Genomic DNA, 26,385 nt, shown 5'->3' on the forward strand with positions numbered 1-26,385 from the left:
TCAATACATACTCCCCTTGTTTGATGCTACTTTATTATATTACATTATTTCTGACCTTTATCTAACTTCATATTACATTATTTCTGACCTTTATTATATAGCATGTTTTAGTTCATATTTGAGTTTAGTTCACACGTTTAAACAGAAGACACGAAAACCATAGAATCCCCTAAAATAGCATCCTTTATCAACTGGAGCTCTTGAATAACACTACTCGTGTCCATTCTATACTGTGGTGATTTCATGGAACACGACACGCCAATTTCCAGCAACAAACGCAAACACCTTTCATGATTCATATAACCCGTTGTTTCTTCCTTGTTGGTTATCTGTCCGATCTTCTTGTCATCTTTTAAAAGCACTGGATCAATGATCTCCAGCGCACCATCACCCATGGCTTTCTTAGCATAGCTGTGTAGGCTGAGCTCTTCTCCAAACATAACATCGGTAGGCTTCTTACGCGTCATTATCTCCAGTAATAATATCCCAAAACTGTACATATCTCCATTTCTTGACACCTTGCTCCCGACCCCATATTCTGCAATCAAAATTAAGATTCATCACGGAATGAATAATTTTGTGAGTTAACGTTTATCAGCATAACATACCTGGAGCTGCATACCCGATGGTTCCTCTCACTCCAACCGAGCTGCTATTGTATCTATATTGGTACTCAGATTGAAGAATCTTTGAAAGCCCGAAATCTCCAACGTGTGCAACCATATCTTCATCTAGAAGAATATTGCTCGGTTTCAAATCACAGTGGACAATAGTCTTGCCAGCATGATAATGAAGATAATCAAGCGCGTAAGCCACATCTAACAAAATACACACTCGCTGAACCAGACTGAGTTGACTCAGCTCGGTTTGAGGGTTATGCAACCATTTATCTAAACTTCCATTTGGCATGAATTCATAAACTATGGCTTTGAATTCACTGCCTTGGAAGTCAACACCACTGCAACAAGTTATGACTTTCGTTAGGTTCCTGTGTCGGGCGTTTTTTAACGCCTCACACTCGGAAATGAAGCTTTTGGAACCGCCTTGACGATGTAGGTTTAGTACTTTGATAGCAACAGTAGTCACACTTTCTGTATCAAGGCAGCCTTTGTATACAGATGAAAAGCTTCCTTCACCAATGAAGTTTTTGTTGGAAAACCCATCGGTTGCTTTGTGGAGCGCTTCATAAGAAAATTGAATTAGTGACTCCCCGGAAGTAGTCTCCGGTGGATGATCGTATTCTACTCCGGTTTTCCGTGTACAACATACGAATAACAGCACCACCATTGCTACAAAAAACAGAACCGAACCGAAGCAAATTATCAATACAACAGCAAGGCTCAACTTATTTTTCTTCTTATTAGACCGGCACTCGGGTAACCGAAGTTCTGGTACACCGCCACAAACCTGACTGTTGCCATTAACAGAAACCGAACTCGCGTTTGCAAAAACTCCTTTTATCGGCACCTCGCCACTTAACTCGTTGTAAGATAAGTTGAGACTTGTCAATGGAATTACTTCCAAATAAGTTGGAATCCCACCCGTAAAGTTGTTATGTGAAACATCAAGGTTTTCGAGGCCTCGTAAAGATTCCAATGAAGCTGGAAAAGATCCCGAAAAGAAATTGTTGCTTATGTTAAGCCTCTGCAGGCTGCTGCAACTTCCGATGCTGCTCGGGATGTCACCAGTCAATAGATTATTTGCCACAATAATTTCGTTTAAGTTCCTAAGATTGCCGATCTCTGTAGGAAGTTCTCCCGATAATTGGTTATTACCCAAATTTAGGATAACGGACAGTGATGATATTTCAAATAGTTGTCTAGGTATCTCTCCGGTAAGGTTATTCCGATCGAGGTATAACCTTATCAACCTTTTACAGTTCCCTAAACTTGACGGTATTGTACCGTTAAATTGATTTGAATTCAGGTACATATCAAGCATCTGTGCCAGATTCCCTAAAGAATCCGGAATGTTGCCCAAGAACAAGTTATCTGCAACATTTAGCCTCTGTAGAAGTTTAAGATTGCCAATGGTGACCGGAAGTGTGCCGGTGAATTGATTGCTTGAAAATTCTAATGTAGTTAGACCGGAAAGATTACCCACCAATGAAGGAATGCCACCGGATAATCGATTTGAAGCAACACTCAGAAAATATAGTTTAGTCGACAAGTTTCCTACAGATTCCGGTAGGGAACCTTTTAACTGATTGTAACCAAGATCTAATGCTTCTAAGTCTCTGCACTTTGATAGCTCGTCTATAAACTTCATTTCATCATCTTCCCCGCTTCCAAAACTATTTGATCTTAGTGACAAGACTATTATATTACACGAACTTTGAAAATTGATCATTAGTTTTCCCGAAAAATTGTTTCGGGCTACATCTATGACTCGTAGTTGTGGGGAACTAAGATAGGATGGTGGAAGCGGGCCCGTGAATAGGTTCTCCATCAAAGAAAGTACCGCAAGATTAGGCATGATTATACCTAAGTTCACGGGCAGTGTACCGGTGAGTCGATTAGTATCTAGAATCAGTTGTTCTAAAGATGAAAGATTATACAAGGAAGGCGGGATGGTACCGACAAGGTTGTTTCCAGGTAACGCGAGTCTTCGCAAGCTAGTCAGGTTGTGGAATATGTCGGGAATGCGTCCACCGAGTTGACAGTCACCGAGAGAAAGCGTGTCGAGTAATGTAAGATTCGCAATGAACGATGGAATCCCGCCTTCTAAAATGTTTGTGCTGTTTGTTTGGAGGGCGAGGAAGCTTAGATTGGCTAATGAACCGATCCCATCCGGGATCTTCCCCACAAGAAGATTGCCACTCAAGTCAAGGGCTTGGAGGCTTGAACAATTGGATATAGCGGTCGGGATGCTTCCCGTGAACGAGTTGTTATTAAGAATGAGTTGTTCTAATCTAAAGAGACAACCGATTTCAGGTGGGATTTCACCGGAAAGTGAGTTGTTAAACAGCAAAATCTCACTTAGAAAGGTTAGGTTTCCAATGGAAGGAGACAACGTACCGGTTAAGCCTCGGGATGAGAGGTCTAAAAGGGTGACTCGTTGGGGGCGTGGGCTGCAAGTAACGCCTTCCCATTGGCAGAAACTAGTGCTGGAGTTGGTCCATGAGGTCATGACACCTTGCGGGTCATTGATCATGGATTTGATCGCTAGCAAGGCTAGACGGTCCGTGGCGGCGGTGAGGTTGTTTTGTGCTGTCGTCGTGTGGGAGAGTACGGAAAACGCTGCAAAGAGCACCAGAGCCGCGAACCATTTGGCGCTCATTTTGTTGTAGAAGAGTAGTTGAGTTGAATGCGGTGTGTTTCTAATATTTGCACCACATGTGTTATAAACGTGAGTACGTGACACGCGATACTTGACCGGATCAATGCTTTGTGTTAATCTTGTTTACTGATTGTGACATCACTGGATTAGTTTGTCTTTCAGGACATTGCATCCTGGTTTCACACTAATAAAGATGTTTAAATATCTTGGTTTTTAATGATGTGTTATGGCCCATGGTTGAAAACTTAATGTCAACTGTTGTCTTTTGAAATGCATATTAAATTGTTTTATGTTTGTTACATGCATATTAACAAGGGCATTTAACTTATTGCCTCGTTTAGATAAATAGGTTAAACCAGTTGCGTTTGAGTGATATGATTGTAAGTTCGTTCGGGTTAGTTGATGTATTTTATATAAATAAATATGAGTTATGCCGGGTTTATGGGTTAATAATTTCTTTAGTTACTAATGTTTTTATTGACGTCATTGCTAAATAAGCGTTAAACTAAAGGGAAATTTACCAAAGTAGACATGTTTGACCAAGTTATTTAAAAATAAATATTGACTTTTAGCCTACAACTCTACATTTTTCTCTAAACCAATCAGATTACTCCATGTAGGTGAAGTCGGCGAACAGGGCTAAGCCTTTGCCGTCCACTTTTTGGGCACTGAAAATCATAAAAAGTGACTGATGATCAATCATAAGATGACAGGTGTCTCCAAATAGACTAAACTTAGCCTACAAATTCAAATTTTTTAGTTGTCTAGATGTAGGCTTAAAAAGAGACGAAGAGTCAAAATTGAATAAAAAAGAATAAAAATAAATAAATTATTAAAAAAACTATTTTAATAGTCACTTTTATAATTTTTCCTATAATCTGTCAATACACTGGAAACATACAAGGTGAACGTCAACCTTTCAAAGTAGATCACTGAAAATTTGTACATGGGTCCTGTGGAAAAGAAAATGTTATTATAATTTATATGTTATTATAATTTATAAGTTGTCTTGACTTGGAATATAGAAGTCTCCCTTAGCTTATGACATCCAATTGATGGTGATGTAAGTTGAAATCTTACAAGATCAAACACTTTTGTGACCAACCAAAAAGTCGTTGAAAATATAAATATCAAAAACGATATAAAATTAATCAAGTTCTATCTTGCCTAAAGGAAAAATGTTGCATGGGGTGATTTTCACGGCTTGTTTAGTAAAGATATTTTGGTTACCGAATTGATAGATAAGATCAAGTATTCTTTGGATTAAAAGTAGATTCATGTTAAGTTATTGTCGTGTATTGATTGGTGTACTTTTTAGTTTTAGACTTTTAGTTGCCGTGTTGTGTTGTTTTTGGCCTCTAGCGACTTGCTAGTTGTGCTGCTTTAATGAAGTTTGTCCTCCCAAAAAATTAAAAAAGATGTTAAAAGTAATAAATAGGTTGGCCACGTGAGATGCTCAATCCGAATTATAAATCATACAAGCAATCTACTTGTTATGAAGACTAGTTACGCATGAATAACATACAGAATACAGAACTTGGTTAGTTATAAAATTATATTAGATGCAAAATACGTTTTCTTAAAGCCAAAACAAACACATTGATGTTTTCAAACCAACACACCAATATTAGAGAATCTGCAATTATAAACTTAACAGAAAGTTCAACATGTTTTTACCCATATCAACAGTCTCCAACTTGAAACCAGACCTAACCAGTAAGGTTCCGAAAGAGCTCGGGAAGATGAGCATTGGTTAGTTTGGTTCTCTTACTGATCTCAGCCTTCTTCTTTTTCTTCTGTTTTGGTTTGTTCAGAATATTACCATTCTGCGCCATCACTCTCCTTTTAGCAGTGTTTGTTGCGGGCTTCATCCCGTTCTTCTGTAGGTCCCTCTCTATATCCAGCATGTCTCGTGGCAGCTCGATTGATCTGAATAACTCTTTCAGCTCATCATCCACATTGATCGGGACTCTCGGGTCGTTTGGGTACGCTATCTCTTCCTGTGAGTCGAAATTTGATAGCAGCCAGATTTGTCCACCCGCTTTTAGAGCCTGAATTTCACCAAATAATAATTAGTTTCATAGTTGTTGTAAACGACGGACCTCTTGGTAAACACTAAAGCTCAAATTAAGATGAGCTTCATATGGAAGCTTGACTAGACCCGAGAGCCTTAATGATCCTGTTATAAGTTATTCATATAAAAATAGGCAAATACCATATAAACAGACTCTTTCTGTTTTTCTTTTACAAACGCTAGGGCTGTCACTTTTACCCGAAACCCGACCCGAAAAAACCCGTACCCGAACCCGAACTAACCCGACCCGAAGAACCCGAACCCGAGAAAAGACTAACCCGAACCCGAACCAAAGTAATTTGGGTTGGTTCTTGGGTTTGATTTATAAGTTTCGGATCAACCCGAAAAACCCGAATAAACTTCTAGTTTTAAAATTAAATATATTTTTATGTATAATAAACTAAGTCTTAGACACTAAAGTTATCATAATCTAGCTCTAATTGACTGTTGTCATTCTAACTATTATGGATCGATTGTTTATTATTAATTTTTGTTTCCCGTTTATTACTAATAGCAACCGAAATCGAACAACCAAATCACGCCCGATTGACTATGATTAAGGCTCGAGTTAGTTTTACTCTTCTTTTGAATTGTTTTATCAAGCTATGTTGGTTTGTTATTTGATTATTTTATTATAAGCAAAGAAGAATATGTTGTTTTAATTTTAGCATTGTCGTTCTTAATTTTTTTTTTTTTTTGTGTTTTTTTTTCTTTTGTTTGTTTGTTTTCTAGGATACTCGAAACCCGATTAACCCAACCCGAAAAAACCCGAACCCGAAAAACCCGTAAGAGTTTGGGTTGGGTTTCGGGTCAAGATTTAAAACTTTGAAACCCGAAGCACCCGACCCGAAAAACCCGAAACCCGAAAAACGAACCTGAAGAACACCCCTAACAAACGCCACTCAACAATTTGTCACATATCAAAGTCCTACATACATGTTGAAATTTGAACAGAATTGTGACATTATTTTTATAACAACCTGGAACCGATACATTCAGTGGTTTTGCTTACTCTCTGTTTATTTATAAATATATTTTTTATCACAGCTGTTTTTAGGAACAATTTGGATGGACCGGTACCAAGTTGCTTTATAAAAAAATTCACAATTTTGTTCAGACTTAATATTAAAGTAACTTTAATGTGTACTAATTTGTTAGAGTGGCTTTTGTGAGAGAAAAAAGAGAAAGTACATTGGTTTTTTATGATACTTGCCCTATATATATATATATATAGTAGTTTTATTTAAAAATATATATATAACTTTTGTTTTTTGTTAACGACTAACGAATAAAGCTCGGCTACCCGGGGTAACCAGCAAAAGGCAACCTACATAATAAATATATAATTATAATGAAAGTAAAGCATTTAAATTTAAAATATGTATGAAGATAATACTTATATGTATATACAAAACCAATTATAATAAATAATAGATGAGTAGAACTCGAGTTCTCTTAAATTAAACAAGCCGAGCTCAACGCAGACATGTCTGGGCTCGCTTGCATCTCTAGTTGCATATAATGTCTTAAAATTATATTAAAGAACTGTCAAGCATATCTGAGATTACCTGTAAATCGTCCATGACAGTTGGGTATGCATCTTTCAGATCAGCAACAGCAATACCCTCTGGAAATGTCCTTATTAACCGGAGAAGTTCTTTCTGGTCTCTCACATTATGTTTTGACTGTAAATAACACCAAGATACAAGTTTAATTTCATATTTAAAAAAGCAGAAAATAAATGATTAACAAATGACAAAATAAGCATACCTTGTAAGAGAAACGCACTCCGTCATAATTAACTTTAGGGTTCTTTGCCAAACTTTCAAACACGGCCCTATTACCCTTGACATCAACATAACATGCTTCATTGATTTGCTCAGCTGTAAAGGCTTGCCTTGACTGTAAATATAGGTGTTAGTACATTTTAAGAAGTTTCACAATAGGTTATTTAACAATTATATGCTAATAAATATTTTCATAAATCAAGACTGGGGTAGTGGGGTCCTTGTTTGACCTTTTGAAGTCCAATATACCCCTCAAAACATAAATAATATCATATCTACCCAACAATAAATCATAATATCAAATTTACTCATTTTCATATTTATAACATCTATACTTTCAATTAATTTACATTCTGAGAGTTTGAAGTGTAGTGAGAAGGAGAAGAGTGTAATAGATATATTATAAATTGTGTTTCATAAAAATATTAAATATGAAATAAGAGCTTTAAATAGGTATATTCATTACTAATTATTTTTCTTGTATAAATATGAAATTATGGAACACAGTAAATTGCCTGTATAATTTCAGATGCTTGATAACATGGTTCTATAATTCTCTCCATAGTCCATACAATACACGAACAAATCCATCATGAACAAGAAATAAATGAACCAAATAAACAAATACAAAAAGAGGCAAGTATCATGTACCTCAAATAGCAGATGGATGACTTTTTTGATTTGAGCTCCAACAGGGCTCTTCCTTACATTGTTAATATGTTGTAACCGCTCAGTGTCATTAGAGAATTTAACAGCAGGAACAGATGATTTCCCCAAGGTGCTAGCAGGCACAGCTCTAGAAGCAGTAGTTGTTGTTGTCGGCCTATTGCTTGTTTTAGAGCCTGCAATGCTTTTAAGGGTTGACTGACATTTTTCTTGTTGCTTCTTGAACTTATTCAAACTTTCTTGCAATGATCCCATTTCCTAAAACTAGATATTACACAAAAGCCAAACTCAGCAAATCTCAAGCATACTAATATCTTCAGATTAGTTAAACATACAGGTAATAAAATTCAGGTAATATGGTATTTTTCCATCAATCAAATAACATAAAAAGACCTAATTCTGAGTTAAATGGAGTTTGATTTTGAATCCATATACAAAAGTATGAAACCAAATTCATATAGAACTGTAAAATTCTTTTAGAAAATGTTCAATATAGTTAAAATTTGACACTATCAAATTCAAATTTTATGCATTAAGAACTACAACAGTCACTGTGTTACTAAAGACAAGATTTTCCTCCAGACATAAATGTACACTAAGGCTGAACGTTGCGGATTAACCCATCCACGTCGGCCACCACCCTTAACGCCCACCACCTTCCGACATTAACCCCTTACCGCCCCCCCATAACGCGCCGTTAACCCCTCCGACGTGGTGTTTAGGGCCTTTTTTGTTGCTGAATCAGACCGCCTAGCGCCCTGCCGTTAGCCCAGATATTTATCTCTAAATTATGTACTTCTAAAAACCTCCCACATCTCAGTTCTCTATCAGTGTATTACTTTTCTATTATTTCTCTCTTTCATCTACTAGCAATCTCAACTACTAACCACGGGCGAACCTTTATTTTGACCCGAGGTGGCCCCGCCCCCTTGATTTTTTGCTCAACAGTGAAAATTTACCCGTTTTTGCCAAAAATATCGAGCCTGGAACAACTAAGACATCAAAAACCTTCAATTTTGTTGGGAAAATCATGATCCGCTGCAGTTCAAATCTCTCGTGCTGCAACTGTTTTTTCACACAATCCCTTAGCTTCCTCAATTGATCTGGAATCAATCAACCAAAACCCTAACCCTAATTTCAGTCCGATTGCTAATCAAGTGAATCTCAAAATAATGTTGCTGCGGATGCTTAAAGTGGGGAACGATTATAATCATCAATAATACCATTTAGCATAAAAAGAAGACGGATATGGAATCCCAATTATTTTGATTCTCTAGCTAGGGTTTCAATTAAACGTATTCAAGTAGTAGTAGTAGTAGTAATTGAAACAAGCAAACAAACAAAGATCGATCAGAAGGCAAAAAAATCATGAATTAAAAGATAGATTTACCCCAACAATCGATGTCCTGTCCTCTTCAAATCAATCGTAGATTCAATCAGTCAGGAGACGATAGGCTTCTTCGACCTCGATCGTTTTGCGATTGGATTGAAGAGGAAAGAAGAGGGGGTCGTGGTTAGGTTACACACGGTGCATCTATCTATCTATATTTAATATTTGCTGCACTCGCGATGCTGCGGGATACTACAAAAATCATAGTAATCATGTAGCAATTATAGGTGTTCTAAGATTCGTTTGAAATCGTGAAAACGTTTAAACCAAGCACCACTTTTGGTCAGTCAGTTTCTAAAAGTTCAAACCATAGCAAACGGGTTGGTTTACGATTTATACCAAAAATCGGGCATATAAAACCAGCCAGGACTTTTAAACTTATTATTGAAGCTCAGTGCGTGAAACCAAACCGTTAGTAACGATTCAGTTTAAATTTTTAACGGTTTAGTTACGGTTTTCAATAATGAAAAAAACTCAAACCAACGGTTTGGCTCACGGTTTAACTTAGAAACCGTTAAAACCGAATTGTGAACACCCATACGTAACGTGTTAATGTTTTTTAACTGAAAAAAACTATAGTAATACCATACCCAAATTAAAGACAATAAAATGCTCGTTTTTATGGTGCAATTTTTAAAGAAATATATTAACGTATGAAAAAGTTACGGTCGTTGGAAAATCGTTGGTGGGAAGTTGGTTTACAATTAAAATCAAAAGGAATACATAGGTAAAGATGGATGTTTAAATTTATAAGTATTTCTTAAATTTATAAAAGTTGAGTAAAGTTGAGGGGGTAATATTGTACTATTTCTATGCATATATTTTAATGAACAAGTTTGCCCATAACTTGCATGCTATTGAAAGTATAACTTATGCTTTACAACTTGCAAATTACTTAAAAAGTATGTGTCTTAATTTGTCCATGTCTTATGTATTATATATAGTATAGATATAGATAAAGAAAAACGTAGTAAAATACTAAAATTAGACGACGCGTTACTTGTTTATTATTCTATTGAGTTCGGTTATACGAATATAGCCGAACCGAAACCAATTTCATAATTCGGATACGGTTTGGAACCAAGCCTAAAACTAGTTTCACAATTCGGTTTGGTTTTGATTTTTTATTTTTTAACACCTTATAAGTATTCTCCTGAACGATTTTCATTGTTTCTCACGATAAGTGGTGAAGCTTGGGGGGGGGGGTACTCAAATTCTCAACCGGAAAAGGGTAAACTTACACTATGTATAAAAATTTTCATGACAAAAAACGAGTAATTTAAATATATATATATATATATATACACACACACAGGTGGGACGAGGCCACCTAGCCCTACGCCAGTGCTTACCATCTCGTAGTGTAGAAATACAATATGTGGTTGGGTCAAATGTCAAATATAATGAATAACAATGGGATGCAATATGAGTGGAATATAATTGTAGCGGATAAACATAAAAATCTAAAGTATATAAAGTTAATCCATGCCAAAACTAAATGCTAAAATTTATGATGAAGTTAACTTTTTATCAAGACTAATTCATGATTTATGCCTTTACATAGCGTCAAAATCAATACAAATAGTTGACTAGGATCTGTCAGATATTGAAGATAAATTCAAACGCCATTAGAAAAATGCGAGAATATTAATTTTGAAGTACTAGAAGTTTTGAGAAATATTTTAGGGGGTTTGTTTGTAAAACGTAAATAATAGGATCCAAAAGGGTTCTAATTCCCGATTCTTGTTTCACAACCCGACCCGACCCGACAAAGTGCTTGATTTCAAATGACTAGGGTTTATTATACAATTGAATCGGAAATTTATCTAGCTCTCTTGGTATCGAGCGTTTTGAGATTGAATTGATGGAGTCTGATAAAGAAGATGTTGTTTTTCTCGATCGATCTTCTCGAGCAACAAGAGGCAAATGGTAACCATTCAATTCCTTGGATTATTATTATTATTATGGGCATACATTGTGTCTTCTGGTTGCTAAAATGAACTGTATGGTTGTTATTATAGGATGACAAAGCTGGTTGATGATGAGGTTGAAGAGGATGATGAGTTCTGGAATCAAGATGCTTTGAAAGAGGTCACTGCTGCTTATTACATTAAGCCACTGCTGTCTATCTGTTCTTCAGCTTCTACTTTCTTCGGGTTATTCGGGTTTCGAGCATTTGACCTACAATACTAGTGGTGTTTTTCGGGTTTTCCTCGTTCCGGTTATTCGGGTTTGGGTTTTATCGGGTTGGGTTAATCGGGTTTCGAGCATTTACCTACAAAACCAGTGATCTTCTTCCAACTGTACTTTCGGGTTTCGGGTTTTTCGGGTAGGGATTGTCGGGTTTGAGAAATTTAAGTCTAGAACCGAAACCCGACCCTAATCTCTCCCGGGTTATTCGGGTTTGGGTTTTATCGGGTTTCGAGTATTTGATCCAGAAAACTAAAAAAGTAAATAAAAATGCTAAACTTAAAGTAGCATTAACATATTCACTTGTTCAGAGTTGAGAACAGCGTTGGATACGCTCGAACACCTGTAGAATTGTTCGAACAGCACCTATTGAATAAACTCATTTTCTTGCATTATAGAAAGAATTCGCAAGTTATTTTGTAATATATTTTTTTATTTAAGTATGGGTTTCCTTTGACTTAATGTTGAGGAAATGTTAAATGTGTTGCAGGAAGAAGATGACACAAACTACGTAGAAGAAGCGGATGCTGGAGATGTTTTCGACAGCGACTTTGATGAAGATGTATGCGTTTTACAGTTTTACTACTTTACCATAATTCTGAATGCATGTTTATAAAGATTGGCTGATTTTATGACCAAGTTACTTGCTTTTGTTACAGGAACCCGAGCCAGATGAGGAAGCCGAAAACGAACCAGATGACAGGTTAAAAACTTCCATTAAATATGAATTAAAAAATAGGGTTGTGAATTTCTGATATGATGCCAACCTAACACGAAAATTAACGGGTTTGGGTTTGGCATAAATGGGTTCGGGTCAGTTTCAGGTCGAGTCTGCGAACCTGTTTAGCTACACGGGTCTGTTTTGGGTCAACCCGACGGGTTAACGGTTGACCCTTTTAACCCATTTATTTCTTATTTTATATTTTTTTAAAACGTGTTTTTATGTTATAAATTAAATTGGTTCGGTTTTTTATGTTAAATTAATAAACTACAAAGGAAATTGAAATAAAATTTTATAATTAAAATGTAATTGTTTTATATAAATTTTGATTATTGTTGCTGTAAGAATGCAAATTTTAAGAATTAATAGGTGAAAACAAAAAAAATAAAAACTTTTGGGTCAAACGGGTCGTGTTTGGGTCTCTGTGTCTCAGGTTTGTGTCAAAGTTTTTGGTTCGTGTCGGGTTACAACCCGTTCAACAACCCTAACTAAAAAGAATATATATACTTTTGTATAAGATGTGAGTTTCATGCAGGAAGAGACCAAAGAAGAAATTGATTTATCCAGGAAAACCGAAACCAACATTTCCAGGAAAACATAAATTGGCGTTTCCAGGAAAACAGTTACCATCAAAGAAGAAAAGGAAGGTTGAGTCAGAAACCGACAGTTCTAATGAAGAAGAAACAAATCCCGAGCAGTCAAAGTCAACACCTCCAGAAGATAATGACATGCCTGATGATACAGAAGTTGAGAAAACAACTAGAAAGTCAACGCGGACATCGGTTATTGTTAGGCAAGCTGAAAGAGATGCCATACGTGCTGCATTGCAAACAACAATGAAGGTTGATTAACTTCTTTGTTTATTATTGATTTTAAATGTTTTGTTCACTTATCATCTTTTGTTTGTTGATGTGTTCTTAGCCTATAAAAAGAAAAAAAGAAGGCGAGGAGAAGAGGATGACTCAAGAAGACATGCTTCTAGAAGCTGCTCAAACAGGTATATTCTAAATCAAGATAATGTGTTCTTGACATTTACAGTTTATAAATAATAGAACTGTGAATAAATTTTGCAGAAATTATGAACTTAAGGAACTTAGAACGCGTGCTAGCAAGGGAGGAAGAAGTTAAAAAAAGAGCGATTGTGCATAAAGCGGTTTACACGGGCCCTACAATACGATACCTTTCTAAAGATGGCAAGTTCTATTTTAATACTTCTATTTCTAAAATGCTTGAAGTTGGTTTGTTTAATATCATACGCTGACGATAACACTCGCTTCAGGTTACTCGTACCTTGAATTTACTAACGGCGCGTCATTTAAATCTCAGATTCGCACGTCCTCTGGTCCATGTGAGTAAAATGATGATCTGCTAATTGTTTTCTTTTTCTTTTTTTTTTCCGATAATTTTTATTTATATGTTGTATCTTTTTTAGATCCAGAGAAGTCTGTTTGTGTAGTTACAGGATTACCTGCAAAGTAAGCTTAACTACCCTTTTCGTTTTCACTTCTGGTTGATCCGTCTTGAAAACTGATAAATCGGTCAACTGCAACAGATACCGTGATCCTAAGACAGGCTTGCCGTATGCAACAAAAGAGGCTTTTAAGATTATTCGTGAAAAGTAAGGTTTTAAGTCTTTTCTAATAAATTAGTTAGAACTCATAAGCATTGTTGTTCATATACTTGTTACTTTAATTGAATGTATAGGCATTCGAATGACATTAGTGGCGTTAAAGAGGAAAAAAGCATGGGGATGCTTTACGATTTGGCACGTGCCGAAGGTTTTACCAAAAAGAAGAGGAGGTCAATCAATCCAAACAGGAAACAGAACTCTTATCCCAGATTCTTGCCTCGCCTTCGTCAAATATCAATCTCAAGTTCTGAATCCGAGGACTCGGAATAAATGCAGAAATGAAATCTGTGCTAAACGGTTCTGTCGGTTTCGGGTTATTAGTCGAGTGATATTGAGCTTTATAGTGCATTTTTAAAGATGAATAGTTTCATCATTTTCTCTGAGCATTTTATTTGTATGTATTGATGTTATGTTTCATAAGTGTTATAATGACAAGCGGCCGACTGCACACGCAGTTTAAAAAAGGTATATTTATTTTCAAACTTGAATTACAATTTTCTGTTTGAAGTATAAAACATTAAAACATTCAATACTATTTTAATCGGTCTTAGAAAGCGCTACAGCAAAGAAATGTATACAGTTTCCTAACAAAAAACCGAGACTCATGTAAAGTATTAACGAAAGTTGTAAACTGATTAGCCATCTATCTGCCAAATATTGATATCATCTCAACTAACGACCAAAAATGTAACTCCTGCCTCGACGTTAACCAGACATGCCAGTTGCCTTTTCACTTTCATTCTTTAAGTGAGGAGCGATTAAGAGATCCAGTTTAACCAGCCATAATGCAACTGCAGATGATGTTTCGGGCATGCTTGCAAAGCTTGCAATTATGTCATCCAAATCACAGTCAAAATCAAATGATGTCTCACTTTCACTTTCATGCATCCATCCTTTATTAATAGAACCCACAAAATCACCAAGAATCTGACAATAAGATAAAAACATCAGTTAACTACTTTAGTCTAAAACATTTCTTTGTGTATAATATAAACAAAGTACCTGTAACAACTGCATTAGAGTGGAGGCACGTCTTAACCGTTTAGTCCATATGTTATGAGCCAATTTTGTCCACGCACCCACCATTGCACCCTCAGGCATCGATGACTAAATATAAAATAAAAAAAATATGGTAAGCACCAGATAAAATATATATTGTTAACTCAAAATATTAACTATGACTCACCTCAAGTGTGTAAGCTGCAGCCTTGAGTGACTGTAACTGTGAAGAAAATATTTTATGCTTCGGAAACATATTGGGAACTGAGTCATCTCTACACGTGGCAACATGAATCGCATATCGTTCTTCAAGATCGAAATCAAGCTCAAATGTTGTATGACAAATCCTGCAATGTTTCTCATCTCTCCAGTATAAATCATGGCGTCTTTCACATCTAGCAAGTGAATCAAGAAAGGACTTTTTCCCGTGTTTAACCGAATTTAAGGCAGACCGAAACGAGTGCCATAACCAAGCATCAAATTGTTGAAGACGACACCATTTCTGTTTAGGCTGCTCTCTGTTTGTAACTGGAGTAACAACCGTGCTAGTTGAAGCAAGATTATCATGTTGGTTGTTATTTAGGCCCAGTAGGTTGTCCACGTCAGACACGGCTGATGATGAGCTGTCATCTCTAGAAATACTCCTTTCAGATTCATTAGAAACTGTCGGTTGGTCTATACTGGACATAGCTTCACAAAGAACAGCCTCCCGTCTTTTTAAAGATGAAAGAAGATGACACTCACGTTTTCCCCTTTGGTCCAAAGCCGATACTAAGCTGGTTAAAGCCTGTAATTAAAAAATATTACAAATGAAAATTAGTATGCATATGGGCCACTTTATGCATTAGATTAGTAATTAGTTAACCTCTACTGTTTCAATCACCTCCCAGTGGCCATCTTCAGATGATTCAAAATAAACCCTCTTGTGGCCTGGATCACACGTGTTACACGGGCCCACGAAAAGCCAGTATCTATTATACCTACGATCTGATCCCAAATATATTGATTGCATAGGATGTAAATCATCAACAGCTTCTACTTCTGTTGCATCCTTTTCACTTTGGATCACTGAGATAATTCCTGAAGAATCAACAGGCTGCATATCTATGATTGTATCTGACTCAACACTATTAACCATATGGCTGCAGTTAATATCAGTAAACATTACTTCTTGTCTTGCCGTAGATCTTTTTATTTTTGCTCCAGAACCAATATGATAAACGGTAGGAATAGCGCGGAATGAAGGTTCCTGAGATTTTTACGTTTATCAACATGAGATGGATAATTATATTAACTAATCTTAAAAACTTGAAAGTTGAAACAATTATAATAGTTAAATTACCTCCACTCTTATACTGGAACTGCCTCTAAGTAGATCAATCAAAGCCAATAGAGCATTCAACTTCTCTTCAATATTTAGATCTGAATATTCACCTTCCATTAGTCCCAATAGCCACATTTCTCCAGGTTGACTCTCATCAATTTCAGAGTTTACAAATGAAATATCATCCTTGTTTCTAATAAGATTCTTGGGATCATCATCAACACTACCATAATCTTCAAGATCAGATTGATCATCCTCGTCATTCTTAAGAATGGAGTTTTTACGAAGACGATATGCAGAGAATGATATTTTTTCAAACAAAGTTATATCACTTGACAGCATTGAGCTTATCAGTTGCTCTACTTTATCTGTTGTAGTTGCAAGCTTCAATCCAACAATCTTCACAAAAGAATATGAAATTATTAGACAAAACATTACCAAATTTCATGGATATATGTCAAACTTACTTACTGATGAATATGCAGCCAATTCAGTTACTTTCATGCCCATACTCCCCTGCAATGATAATATACTGAATAATTCACCCTTCAGAATTCCCGGGCTTAAACCATAACTAGCCATCAAAGCAGCTTCCTGTTAATCAACTTAAAACTTTTTAGGCCTTTATAAAGCGAGCATGGAAATTTTCTGAATTTAACTACCTTGTTGAGAGGCTCCTTAGGTGATTTGTCACGTTTTGAACCAAATCCAGCTGCAACTGACACCTGGCGAAATATCTCTATCCATGTTAGGGAGTTCAATGTTTTCTTCCATAATTTTAAAACAGTGTCTTCACGTTCAACCTGCGAACAGAGATTTTTAAGTAGATTTTAAAAACTAATAGATTACCAATTAGAAGGCTAAGGGTTAATGATACTTACTGATTCAAGCAACCCTCGATACTTAACATTTTTGCATATATGAGATACCATTCCACTATCCAGTTCCTTCTCAACATCAGCGAGAAGAACCTTCAAAAGGACTATATTAAGTTTCCCAAGCAATAGAGAATCCTGAAAAAACAAGAAATGAAAAATATTTACTAGAAAGCAAAGGTCTTTAGTTGATATGGTGAATGGTGATTAACTGAACCTAAACAATTTAAATGGAAATTCTAACATATATAAACTTGGATTGAAAATAGTCACTAACCTTGTCACTAAATGCTTGCGCAAACTCATCAAGTGTGAAGGACTGGATACCGATTATTACAGCATAAGTGCTAACAAAATGAAATATCTGCCAACAAGAGTCAGAAAATAATTTAATATCCATGAGTATGTTTACATAAGCATCTGATGTATGCCAATTGCCAAAGCAACAATGAATATTACAACTGAATGACCTGACATGTACCTTAAATAGTTTTTTGACAAGTTGTGGAGAAGAATCCCATGGTTGCATATGAAAGGGTTGCTTCATTCCAACTGAATTCGGAGGAAACTTTGCCAGCAAATCTACAGCCATATTTAAATCAACAATTACCTTTACATTATAACAAATTGAAAAAAAATAATAATAACACATATACATGAGCCAGACCTTTGCAAAGGGAACAACCATGCAACCTATTAATCGCGCCATGAGCACAACATGCCAGTGGATTTGATGTTTCTTGCAGTTCTCTTAGTTCCAGCTCCTCATCATCTCCAAGCATAGCATATTGACTTTGGTCTTCTTCACTTCTAGCTCCCACCATAGCAATTTCACATGTTTCCCTACGTGTTTGCCTTTTCATTTCAACTTGTTCACATATCACCTTCAAAATTTAACAGAAAAACAAAAAAATCAGCAATAAATCCAGACCCATTTAGCAGATGCTTTCATATACATTAATAATACCTTTTTACTTCTAATTGAAGACTTCTTCTCTTGTACTTTGTTTACTAACCTCCTCTGCAAATGAATTACCGCCATACATTTTCATATTTGATCAAAAATCACTTATTCGTATGAAAAGATCAACGAAGTAAAGACAAACCGCTACAGTTTGTTGCTTTTTGGACTTCTTTTTTCGTTGGGTAGGTGGTTTCGGAGATGCAGAAGGTGGAGAAAAATCTCCATGGTGATTGTCAACACATGTTGAGAGGTTTTGAGCACCAGGATTTGTTAATCGCTGAATTGTCATTAGTCCTTTTCCCATACCATGTTTCTTGACTGAATTACCCTCTTGGTTTGTAAGTCTCTGTACTGTCATCAAACCTTTTCCCATACCATGTTTAAATGAAGCACTACCTTGAGGTGCAACTGGGTCCTCGCTACTGGTAGTCTTAGAAGTCTGTATAATAATAAGCAATATAGTGTCAATGGATCGCAACTACAACAAAAACAGATTGTTAGGCAAACATAATAATATACACCTTTTGCCTTTTAAGCGCTCTTTGTTTTTCTTGGCAAGCACGATGAGACGTCCCTGAATCTGGTTAGAACAATTATATAATTACACAACCACATATATGAAAAACTCAGCACAAACAATAATAAAGTGAAATAGATAACACAACTCATGAGGCAAGAATGTAAAGTGAAGTGGATGTCATATCTAACAGAGTAACAGGGACATCATTCAAGTGTTTACTACAAACATGAATTCCTATTCCTATAGTCATTTCCTTCAGGTTTTCTTCATTTCACACACACTCTTTTTATCAAAACACTGTCCAAAAGACAGGTTTCTTTAAGATGAATCATAATTAAATGATATCCAGTCATCATAATCAGTGTCCATACAACCATGACAAGCGCTTCAAAATATTTCATTCATACTGCTGCTGATTCCTAAAAAGATATAATCATTTCACTAAATCCATCTATAACCTACTGTAACTGTCCGTAAACTGTAAACCATATGCCAAAACAAGCAAAACCAGAAGAAATATCGAGATATGAACCATAAGAACATCACTAGGCAGACCTAAAATAGATATATAAACTCATGTTTCTATCACATGCTCAGTATAGAAAGTGTTGCATAACTGTTCTACTACTCAAAGTCGCAAGAGTGATTTAACATGTTACAAAGTCAAAAGGGCAATATTATGTGCTCAGCAATAAAATTGATAACGATTAGGGTTGCAAACAAGCAGAGTCGCTAGTGAGATACTCGGGATCCAATTGATAAAAAGCTCGAAACGAGCTGAGCCCGAACCTCGAATAAACCTCGTTCATTTATCGAGTCCGAGCTTGAGCCTTGTATAGGAAACTCGTTAGGCTCATCGAGCCTTGTGTATTTTCAAGTTTTGCCTATTTTGCTCTTCTGTGTTTTAATTTCACACTTTGCAGCCGAGCTTAGGCTCATTTAAGGTTTTTCTCAATACATATATAAAAACTAATAATTAAAAACATATAGAAATTAATTATTATTAAATAACAAACAAGCTAGCCCGAGCTTGAAAAAACAACTCACAACTACTCTAATTATCGATTTTAGGTCAATGAGAATATCAATAAGATCTCATGATACAATATATATGTCGAAACAGATTGACAACGGTATCTCTAGAAACAATTAAATCCTTCTGCGCACAGATGAATCACTAAACTAAATAAAAATAAAATAATTACAATTACCAGCTTTGACGTCACATAATTGGAAAGCATTAGAAGGAAGACGATCAAACTCCACACCGAGTGGAGGCTCGTCTTTCCTCAGTATATAATCATGATGCTTCCTCTTGTTCGGCATCTCGAGAAATTGAGATTAATAATAACTAGCAGAAGGTTGATTCGTCAATGGCGAGTTAATATTCATGTTGATTACAGGTTCACTCACTGTGTGAAATACAGTACTTGTGTAGCAGGGTTTTGGGTTTTGTCGTGATATTTTCTCATACGTTTTTTTTTATTTATTTTTTCTAATATTATTTTCTTCCAATCCTTCCTAAAATAAGTTGTGACGGGTCTCAGATAAGTGATACTAACTTGATTACTCAAATGAGTATGCTTAAATATATTTTTATATGTTACTAGAAAGAAAGGAGTTAAATGTGATCCCGTGAAACATACATACACTATTAATCACGTAACATCATGAAATTTTAGAAATGTGGGGAATATACGTGCAATTCATGTAAAACGCAGGGCGGATTAGTGTAATTAACTCAAATAATAATTAAAAGAAGTTGAATTTGGTATGGAGGAAATTGTTTCTTTGGCCATTGCTGAAATTGTTTTTGTCTCCTAACTATTTCAGCTTAAAATAAAACCATTGGATGAATGGACCTCTAATTTTAAATTTGTTTGTGGTTTTGGCCCTTAGGCTAACTTCATTCATTATTTTCCTTTTAGATCGGCATGTTCCTAGGGGTTTGATCGCTCATTGGGATTTTGCCCATTGATTAAGTAAATGGCTTATCAATCGGTTTTGTACAATGTTGGGTTTAGTTTGTTGAATGATAGTGAACCACATATTCGCACCTGGGGTTGTTGATCGATTAGTTACACAACATTAGGTTCAAAACTTAAAACAAAAGATCATTCGCATGTGCCAATCTAAATGATAGATAATGGGTGGTGTTAGGTTAAAGGCCAAAACCACAAAAGAAAAAAAAACAAAAAACATTAGGGATTGATTCGTCCAAAAGTTTCATTTTAGGATGAAACGGTTATGGTACGTAAACCGCAAGGGGAAAAAAACAATATACTCTTTGATAGGAAACAAATATAATTTCAGAAAAATGTATCGTTTGTGACGCGTGTGAGATTAAGTGAAACTAACCTAATTATCCGAACAAGTTTCCTCAAATACATCTATATGTTATATTTATAAATATTAAAATTAGTGTAAGTAATATATTAAAAACTTATATTATTGATATTATATATATATAGTTATTAAAAGTGTTAATGAGTATATTTGATGTGTATCAAACTATAAAGAAGCAATAAAACAGAAAGAATAGAAGTAAAAGAGGATTCAACCTTTATACTAAAACAAAATTATGAATGAGAATAAAATAGCCTTATAAAGAGAGGAAATAAAGAAATGCATCCCTACTAACAAAAGGGAAATCGCTAACCATTAACTCAACTACTATATGACTTCATGATTCACAGATAACTAAAGAGCAACATGACACAACATGGTAGACTACATGGTAAAGTTGCACGTAACAATCCATCCCATTAAGGATCCTTGTCCTCAAGGATGGAGTCAATAGAGGTCTTAGTGTTGTGTCACGGTGGGCTAAGCTAGTAAGTTATAAATCTTAAATTAGTCTCTCTCTATATATACGATGTCATGTACTTGTAATCGTTGTCGATCAGTTAATAAACAATATCTAGTTGCCACTCGTCGTGTAGGTCAGTTTAGACCCACCCACGTTAAATCCTCGTGTGTGTTTATTGTTTTTTTAGTTTGTGTTCAGTTTCGTGTGTGTGAATACCCTAATAACATGATCCGATAATCCGAACCACGAACATTAAGAACGCGAACATCACGAGTTGCGAAGTCAACCAGACAACAAATACCCAAAACATCAACTTCCATAAACGTTTAAAAACACTACAAGCTACCACAAAGTTCATAACATGCAAACCAAACCATCTCCTAACACAAACACTCTTACAAGTTTCAGTTACCTTTATCAGGAGATTTCAAGTAAAGCGTCTCGCCACCATCTGCACTACTCGAGCCACCTCCTCCAATATCCTGCTTGCGACCAAAATCAGGGAACCCTCCACCTAGGTGTGTCCCACTGGCCGCAGCGTTGCTGTTGTCGGTCTGTAGCATATGAAGCCCACTGGTTCCACTGCCCGAATTCATGCCTAGCATCGCGTGCTGCTGTTGCAGTGATGAGTGCTGCTGTTGTCTGTACATCATCGAACGTGCTGACATTAGTGTTTGTGGTGACATTTGTTGCGCTTGTTGTTGTTGTTGTTGTTGCATGTAGTGACCTCCGGGTTGCTGCATCATCCCACCTTGTGGATACTGAGTCATAAATTTACAACTATTTAATTTTTGATTGTTGATTTAAGAGTGTGATTCGAAAACGATAAGCTAATTGTACCTGAGAATGAAGAGTAGGTAATTGAGGCTGAGAATCAGCAATGGCAGCAAGGTACATAAGGTTCCTCTGAAGCTTTGCCTGATATCTGCCATTATAAACCAGTTTGAGCCACCAGATATCGGTAAAATATGTCTTTGGCACATAAGCCAAATTTACCGTCACCAAGAGTTGGTCAAGGAGAACGGTTTGCATCGACACAAGCCAAATTTAGTTTATTACCGCCTAATTCTTTCAAGTTATGTTGGCTCGTCATAAAGTTTGTCCACCAAGAGTTGTTTGATATAGTTTATCACTTGGGGATTTACATTATGAAGAACTCTAAATAATTGGATATTGAACTAGGTATGTTTGGTACGGGGTAATAGAATAGATGAGGGAATGGAATGGACGTGGTAATGGAATGAAAAAAGGAATGAAATGGATCATTACCATTCCATTGTCATGTTTGATTACCATGTAAGAATGGAATGATTAATCACTTTATCATTATTAATATTTTTATTAGTAATAATAATAAAAATAAATAAATAATATTAATAATAAATGAATATTCATAATAAGTATTTTTAGGAAATATTAACTCATCTAATTTAAAAATAAAATATATTGATGATGTAGTAATAGTTCTACTATAATAATAGTTATATTATAATATACAAAACGATAATGATAATATAATAACTATAATTAGAAAATAATAATAATAATAATATAATTATAATTTTATAATAGTAATAATAATGTTGACTTTTTGACTTTTTCATTCCTTGAAGGAATGAAAAAAAAACACCCATACCCAAATGAAAATCCTAAAAATGGAAGGAGTTTCATTCCATTAGAAAATAATTATAATTTTATAATAGTAATAATAATGTTGACTTTTTGACTTTTTCATTCCTTGAAGGAATGAAAAAAAAACACCCATACCCAAATGAAAATCCTAAAAATGGAAGGAGTTTCATTCCATTTGGAATGATCCATTCCATTCATGCATGGTAACCAAACATGTTTTTTTCCATCCTTTTGGAATGGCTTATTACATTCCACCTTCCATTCCTCCATAACAAACACTACCTAAGTTTTCTTTAGACAATTCCTAGACTGATTATTTGACTCTATATTTATATAATAAAATAATCGTCCTGGATTGGTGACTAATTAGTGACAAAGATAAAGTCTCTTAAACAAGCAAATTACGTGTGACTTAAACTTTTAAAAGTAAATGAAATTTGTCTTGCAAATAAATATATAATCCACGATCCTTTCGAAAAAAAATATATAATACATAATCACTTTTAAGACACGACGGTAGACGTAGGCATAACACATTTGACAAAATCTCCTGTTGAATTGGTAGAAGTTAAATCAAAAGGAGCAAAAGAGGGTCAAAATAGAAATACTCACTCGGCACACTCCGCCATTTTCCCTGAGTTTTGGCTCTCAACGATCTTCAAGATCAACGACTTGTTTTCATCCAAATACTGCACTTGTAAACCAAGGAAAACTAAAGCCATATACTCAAAACCGCAAAACCAAACCAAAAATCTAGATTATATATTGTATCCAACTCTAGGTAAAACCATTACAAAATATTAAATTGTTAATGAGAAAAAAGGATCAATTTTACATGTAAATTTATATGCGTAGATTATGTATATATAATTATATATAAACAACTATCAATTTAATTTGTATAAACGTTCTTTTTTATCTTGTACTGTTCAGTTCACCTACTGGTTACATACGCAAACATACAATATTAAACTAGTTTCTTCGTATTTATTTTCTGAATTTCTTGTGTGAGAAATATAAGCATTTTCTATTGATTTTAAACATTTTAAATTAGAAAAATGCAAGGTTTATATGGTTTTGCTAACAACATACATTACATGCTACACATATATCATCCCCACTAATTACTAAATTGTAAGTTGTAACGTGAAAAATAAAGGGAAAAAAAACAAAACAAAGTAAATATAATATTATTGCGAATATAAAACATATAATAATCTTTTTTGCATAATGTGAAGGGGGTTTTCTAGAGACACCTCATTTTTACTAAAAACACCCACCAATACGCCCCGTATAGAGTTATACGGGGCATATTGGGCCCCGTATGACCCACCGTATAGCTACGTGACGTATTGATGGGTGTATGGATGTCTCTTGTAGGACCCATGTGAAATCTGTGCTAACAAGATCACAAAAGACGATAAAAGAATAATGGAACAAATCGAAACACACAAGCACAAATATTGATGCGAATAAAGAATCTTCGGTAACACCGTATATTATTCCCTAAACCTCGACATGTAGATTTAATTCCCAAAGATACTATAAAATATACATATATCTTTCACATACAAAAAAAAATGTGTACGAAACCGATTTAAAATATAGTGGTCATGGAGTTTTTCTGGGTGAGTCAGGAATATTAAAATCAGCATAGACAGTTAACATTCGAGTAATGAGGGTTCCACCGTTAAAAATAACATAAAGAAAGAAAAAAACAGATACTTCATAAAATCACGAAAAAGAATTCACTGACCGGAACTGAAATTTAATCTTTAAAAACGACACTCCATAAAATAATATATTTAAAAATGAAAGATTTTCTTCTTGTGAACATGAAAGCATCTCAATGATTGCTAGCAGGTCTGCAGGTCTGTTGTCTTTCGACCTCTTCAAAGAATTTTATTTTATTATTATTTTTTTTAGAGATGTTAATATTACAAGGGTACGTTTTTTTCATAAAAAATCCTAGCTACAAATTAATAACTAAAAACTTAATTTATAATTAAAATAAACAGTATTTGGAACCCTTATTTCAAAATAATACACCTATGGTCATGTCACAACACCTTTGGGTTGGGTTCAAAATCTTGTTTTATGTGCCGGTTAACATAGAAACACAAAAATATGCAAAGGTCAAAGACTTTATTCTCCCACTCTAGTTAAGCAAATTAAAAATAAATATTAGAATATCCATCTCGATTACTCATCATCAGCCTTCTGTGCTTTCTAGCCTTGGCTGAATGGTAAAGGCTAGCTCTTACCTTTTAGAAAGAAAACCAAGGTTTAAATCCTGGCATTGCGTATATAGCACATGCACTGTAGTTTAGGATCAGGAGTAGATGCATGTTTGAGTCACAATAAAAAAAAAGGGGGAGTTGACCGGTCAAACGGACAATTAAGACATGGAGCCGCGCGTGCCCCACCTACGTTAAACTTATAAAAAAGACGTTTCATAAATGAGTAGATCATGCAAGATCATGACTTTAGTATATAGTACAAGTGTACAATAATGAAAAATAATTAGAGAAAAGAAAAACTTGTTGCAGATGAGAAAACAAGCAGGCAAAAGCCAAAACAAATCATCATATATAAAAAGATCAATAAAGGCTGTAATTCTGTAAACAAAAGTTAAAGGTTGTATATAAAGACTGTAAACATGTGAGGGATGAAGGAATTGAAACCTGTTGAATATGATCAGTAGTGACGTTGGTGGGATAATAAGCTGCCATCATGGGCTGCATCTGCATCAGGTGCTGCTGCTGCATAATAATAATAATATTAATGGCAAAGATGAAATTATATGGGGCTCCACAATGCAAAGAAACCAGGTAGCTTGTTGTTAAATGGCCTTGAAGCTAGCACAGAGAGATTAATGGCAGAATGAAGTGTTGATTCGATGGATAGATCGATGAAGGTTAAAAGTAGAGAAAACAAAAAAGGCAGCAGGCTTTTGTGAGCTCAGTGTACTACAATATTTGGCTATATATGCAGCTGGTGGTGTAGTAGGATGAGTGGTCAGGGTGACACAGATACATATTAGGGTTTCTCTCACTTTTAATGCTGTTGATATGAACATGATATATATATAAGTGCAACTCATGAATGTATAATTCCTATTTAGTAACACTAGACAAACAAACAAACAAACAAACAAACAAATATATCCAATTCAAATATTTTGCAATATGTAAAGTTTTGTTAATTGTTAATAGTTGGATTGTATATATTAAATTATTGATTATAAAATTTTTAATCTATGTCTTTTTAGAATTTAGTTTCTTCGATCTATCGTGGATGGTATGATCTACATGTGAATAAAACGCAAATCTTAAAAAATATTGATACGAGTTAGGTAGTGTGAAGTACACGCTCGTTTAATCTTATTTTGACTTTGATAGTAAGGAGCCTCTAAGGTTGAATGGGGGCGTGCAATGCCTCTAAACCACAAGGGGTTTAAAGGGGGCAACGCTTCTGTAGCAGCTGGGTGGTGCTCTAGCGGTGCCAAGGGTTGACATCTTGTGG

At 35.2% G+C, this 26,385-nt stretch overlaps 5 protein-coding genes across 5 annotated transcripts; 1 reads left to right on the forward strand and 4 right to left on the reverse strand.

The window, feature by feature from the left end:
- Positions 1-73: 73 nt before the first annotated feature.
- LOC143623771 (uncharacterized) lies at positions 74-3,279 on the reverse strand. The gene is made up of 2 exons (XM_077094635.1): positions 609-3,279; positions 74-538 (listed from the first exon to the last, which is right to left on the reverse strand). The coding sequence occupies exons 1-2, from the start codon at positions 3,277-3,279 to the stop codon at positions 138-140; spliced, it is 3,072 nt and encodes a 1,023-aa protein (XP_076950750.1). The 3' UTR covers positions 74-137.
- A 1,568-nt stretch (positions 3,280-4,847) lies between these two features.
- LOC143634850 (uncharacterized) lies at positions 4,848-8,127 on the reverse strand. The gene is made up of 4 exons (XM_077102848.1): positions 7,792-8,127; positions 7,124-7,255; positions 6,922-7,038; positions 4,848-5,330 (listed from the first exon to the last, which is right to left on the reverse strand). Exons 1-4 carry the CDS (start codon positions 8,059-8,061, stop codon positions 4,989-4,991), a joined length of 861 nt encoding a protein of 286 aa, XP_076958963.1. The 5' UTR covers positions 8,062-8,127; the 3' UTR covers positions 4,848-4,988.
- A 2,922-nt stretch (positions 8,128-11,049) lies between these two features.
- On the forward strand, positions 11,050-14,007 carry LOC143634944 (SWR1 complex subunit 2-like). The gene is made up of 11 exons (XM_077102902.1): positions 11,050-11,125; positions 11,218-11,287; positions 11,877-11,948; positions 12,046-12,089; positions 12,643-12,949; positions 13,029-13,104; positions 13,181-13,300; positions 13,387-13,455; positions 13,540-13,582; positions 13,660-13,725; positions 13,812-14,007. Exons 1-11 carry the CDS (start codon positions 11,061-11,063, stop codon positions 14,005-14,007), a joined length of 1,128 nt encoding a protein of 375 aa, XP_076959017.1. The 5' UTR covers positions 11,050-11,060.
- Positions 14,008-14,436: 429 nt separating this feature from the next.
- Positions 14,437-19,745, reverse strand: LOC143623846 (homeobox-DDT domain protein RLT3-like). The gene is made up of 15 exons (XM_077094679.1): positions 19,631-19,745; positions 18,421-18,479; positions 18,042-18,338; positions 17,903-17,956; positions 17,603-17,819; positions 17,417-17,517; positions 17,213-17,299; positions 16,942-17,073; positions 16,723-16,863; positions 16,532-16,654; positions 16,079-16,459; positions 15,602-15,985; positions 14,924-15,523; positions 14,740-14,844; positions 14,437-14,664 (listed from the first exon to the last, which is right to left on the reverse strand). Exons 1-15 carry the CDS (start codon positions 19,743-19,745, stop codon positions 14,443-14,445), a joined length of 3,018 nt encoding a protein of 1,005 aa, XP_076950794.1. The 3' UTR covers positions 14,437-14,442.
- Positions 19,746-21,565: 1,820 nt separating this feature from the next.
- LOC143635029 (GRF1-interacting factor 1-like) lies at positions 21,566-25,628 on the reverse strand. Its single transcript, XM_077102964.1, has 4 exons — positions 25,545-25,628; positions 23,473-23,549; positions 22,069-22,153; positions 21,566-21,989 (listed from the first exon to the last, which is right to left on the reverse strand). The coding sequence occupies exons 1-4, from the start codon at positions 25,626-25,628 to the stop codon at positions 21,633-21,635; spliced, it is 603 nt and encodes a 200-aa protein (XP_076959079.1). The 3' UTR covers positions 21,566-21,632.
- Between the last annotated feature and the right edge of the window lie 757 nt (positions 25,629-26,385).

This window comes from Bidens hawaiensis, unplaced genomic scaffold (genome assembly GCF_021521415.1).
Source record: "Bidens hawaiensis isolate Kalapana, Puna unplaced genomic scaffold, B.hawaiensis_p1.1 tig00000055_1, whole genome shotgun sequence".
Taxonomy (NCBI): Eukaryota; Viridiplantae; Streptophyta; class Magnoliopsida; order Asterales; family Asteraceae; genus Bidens; species Bidens hawaiensis.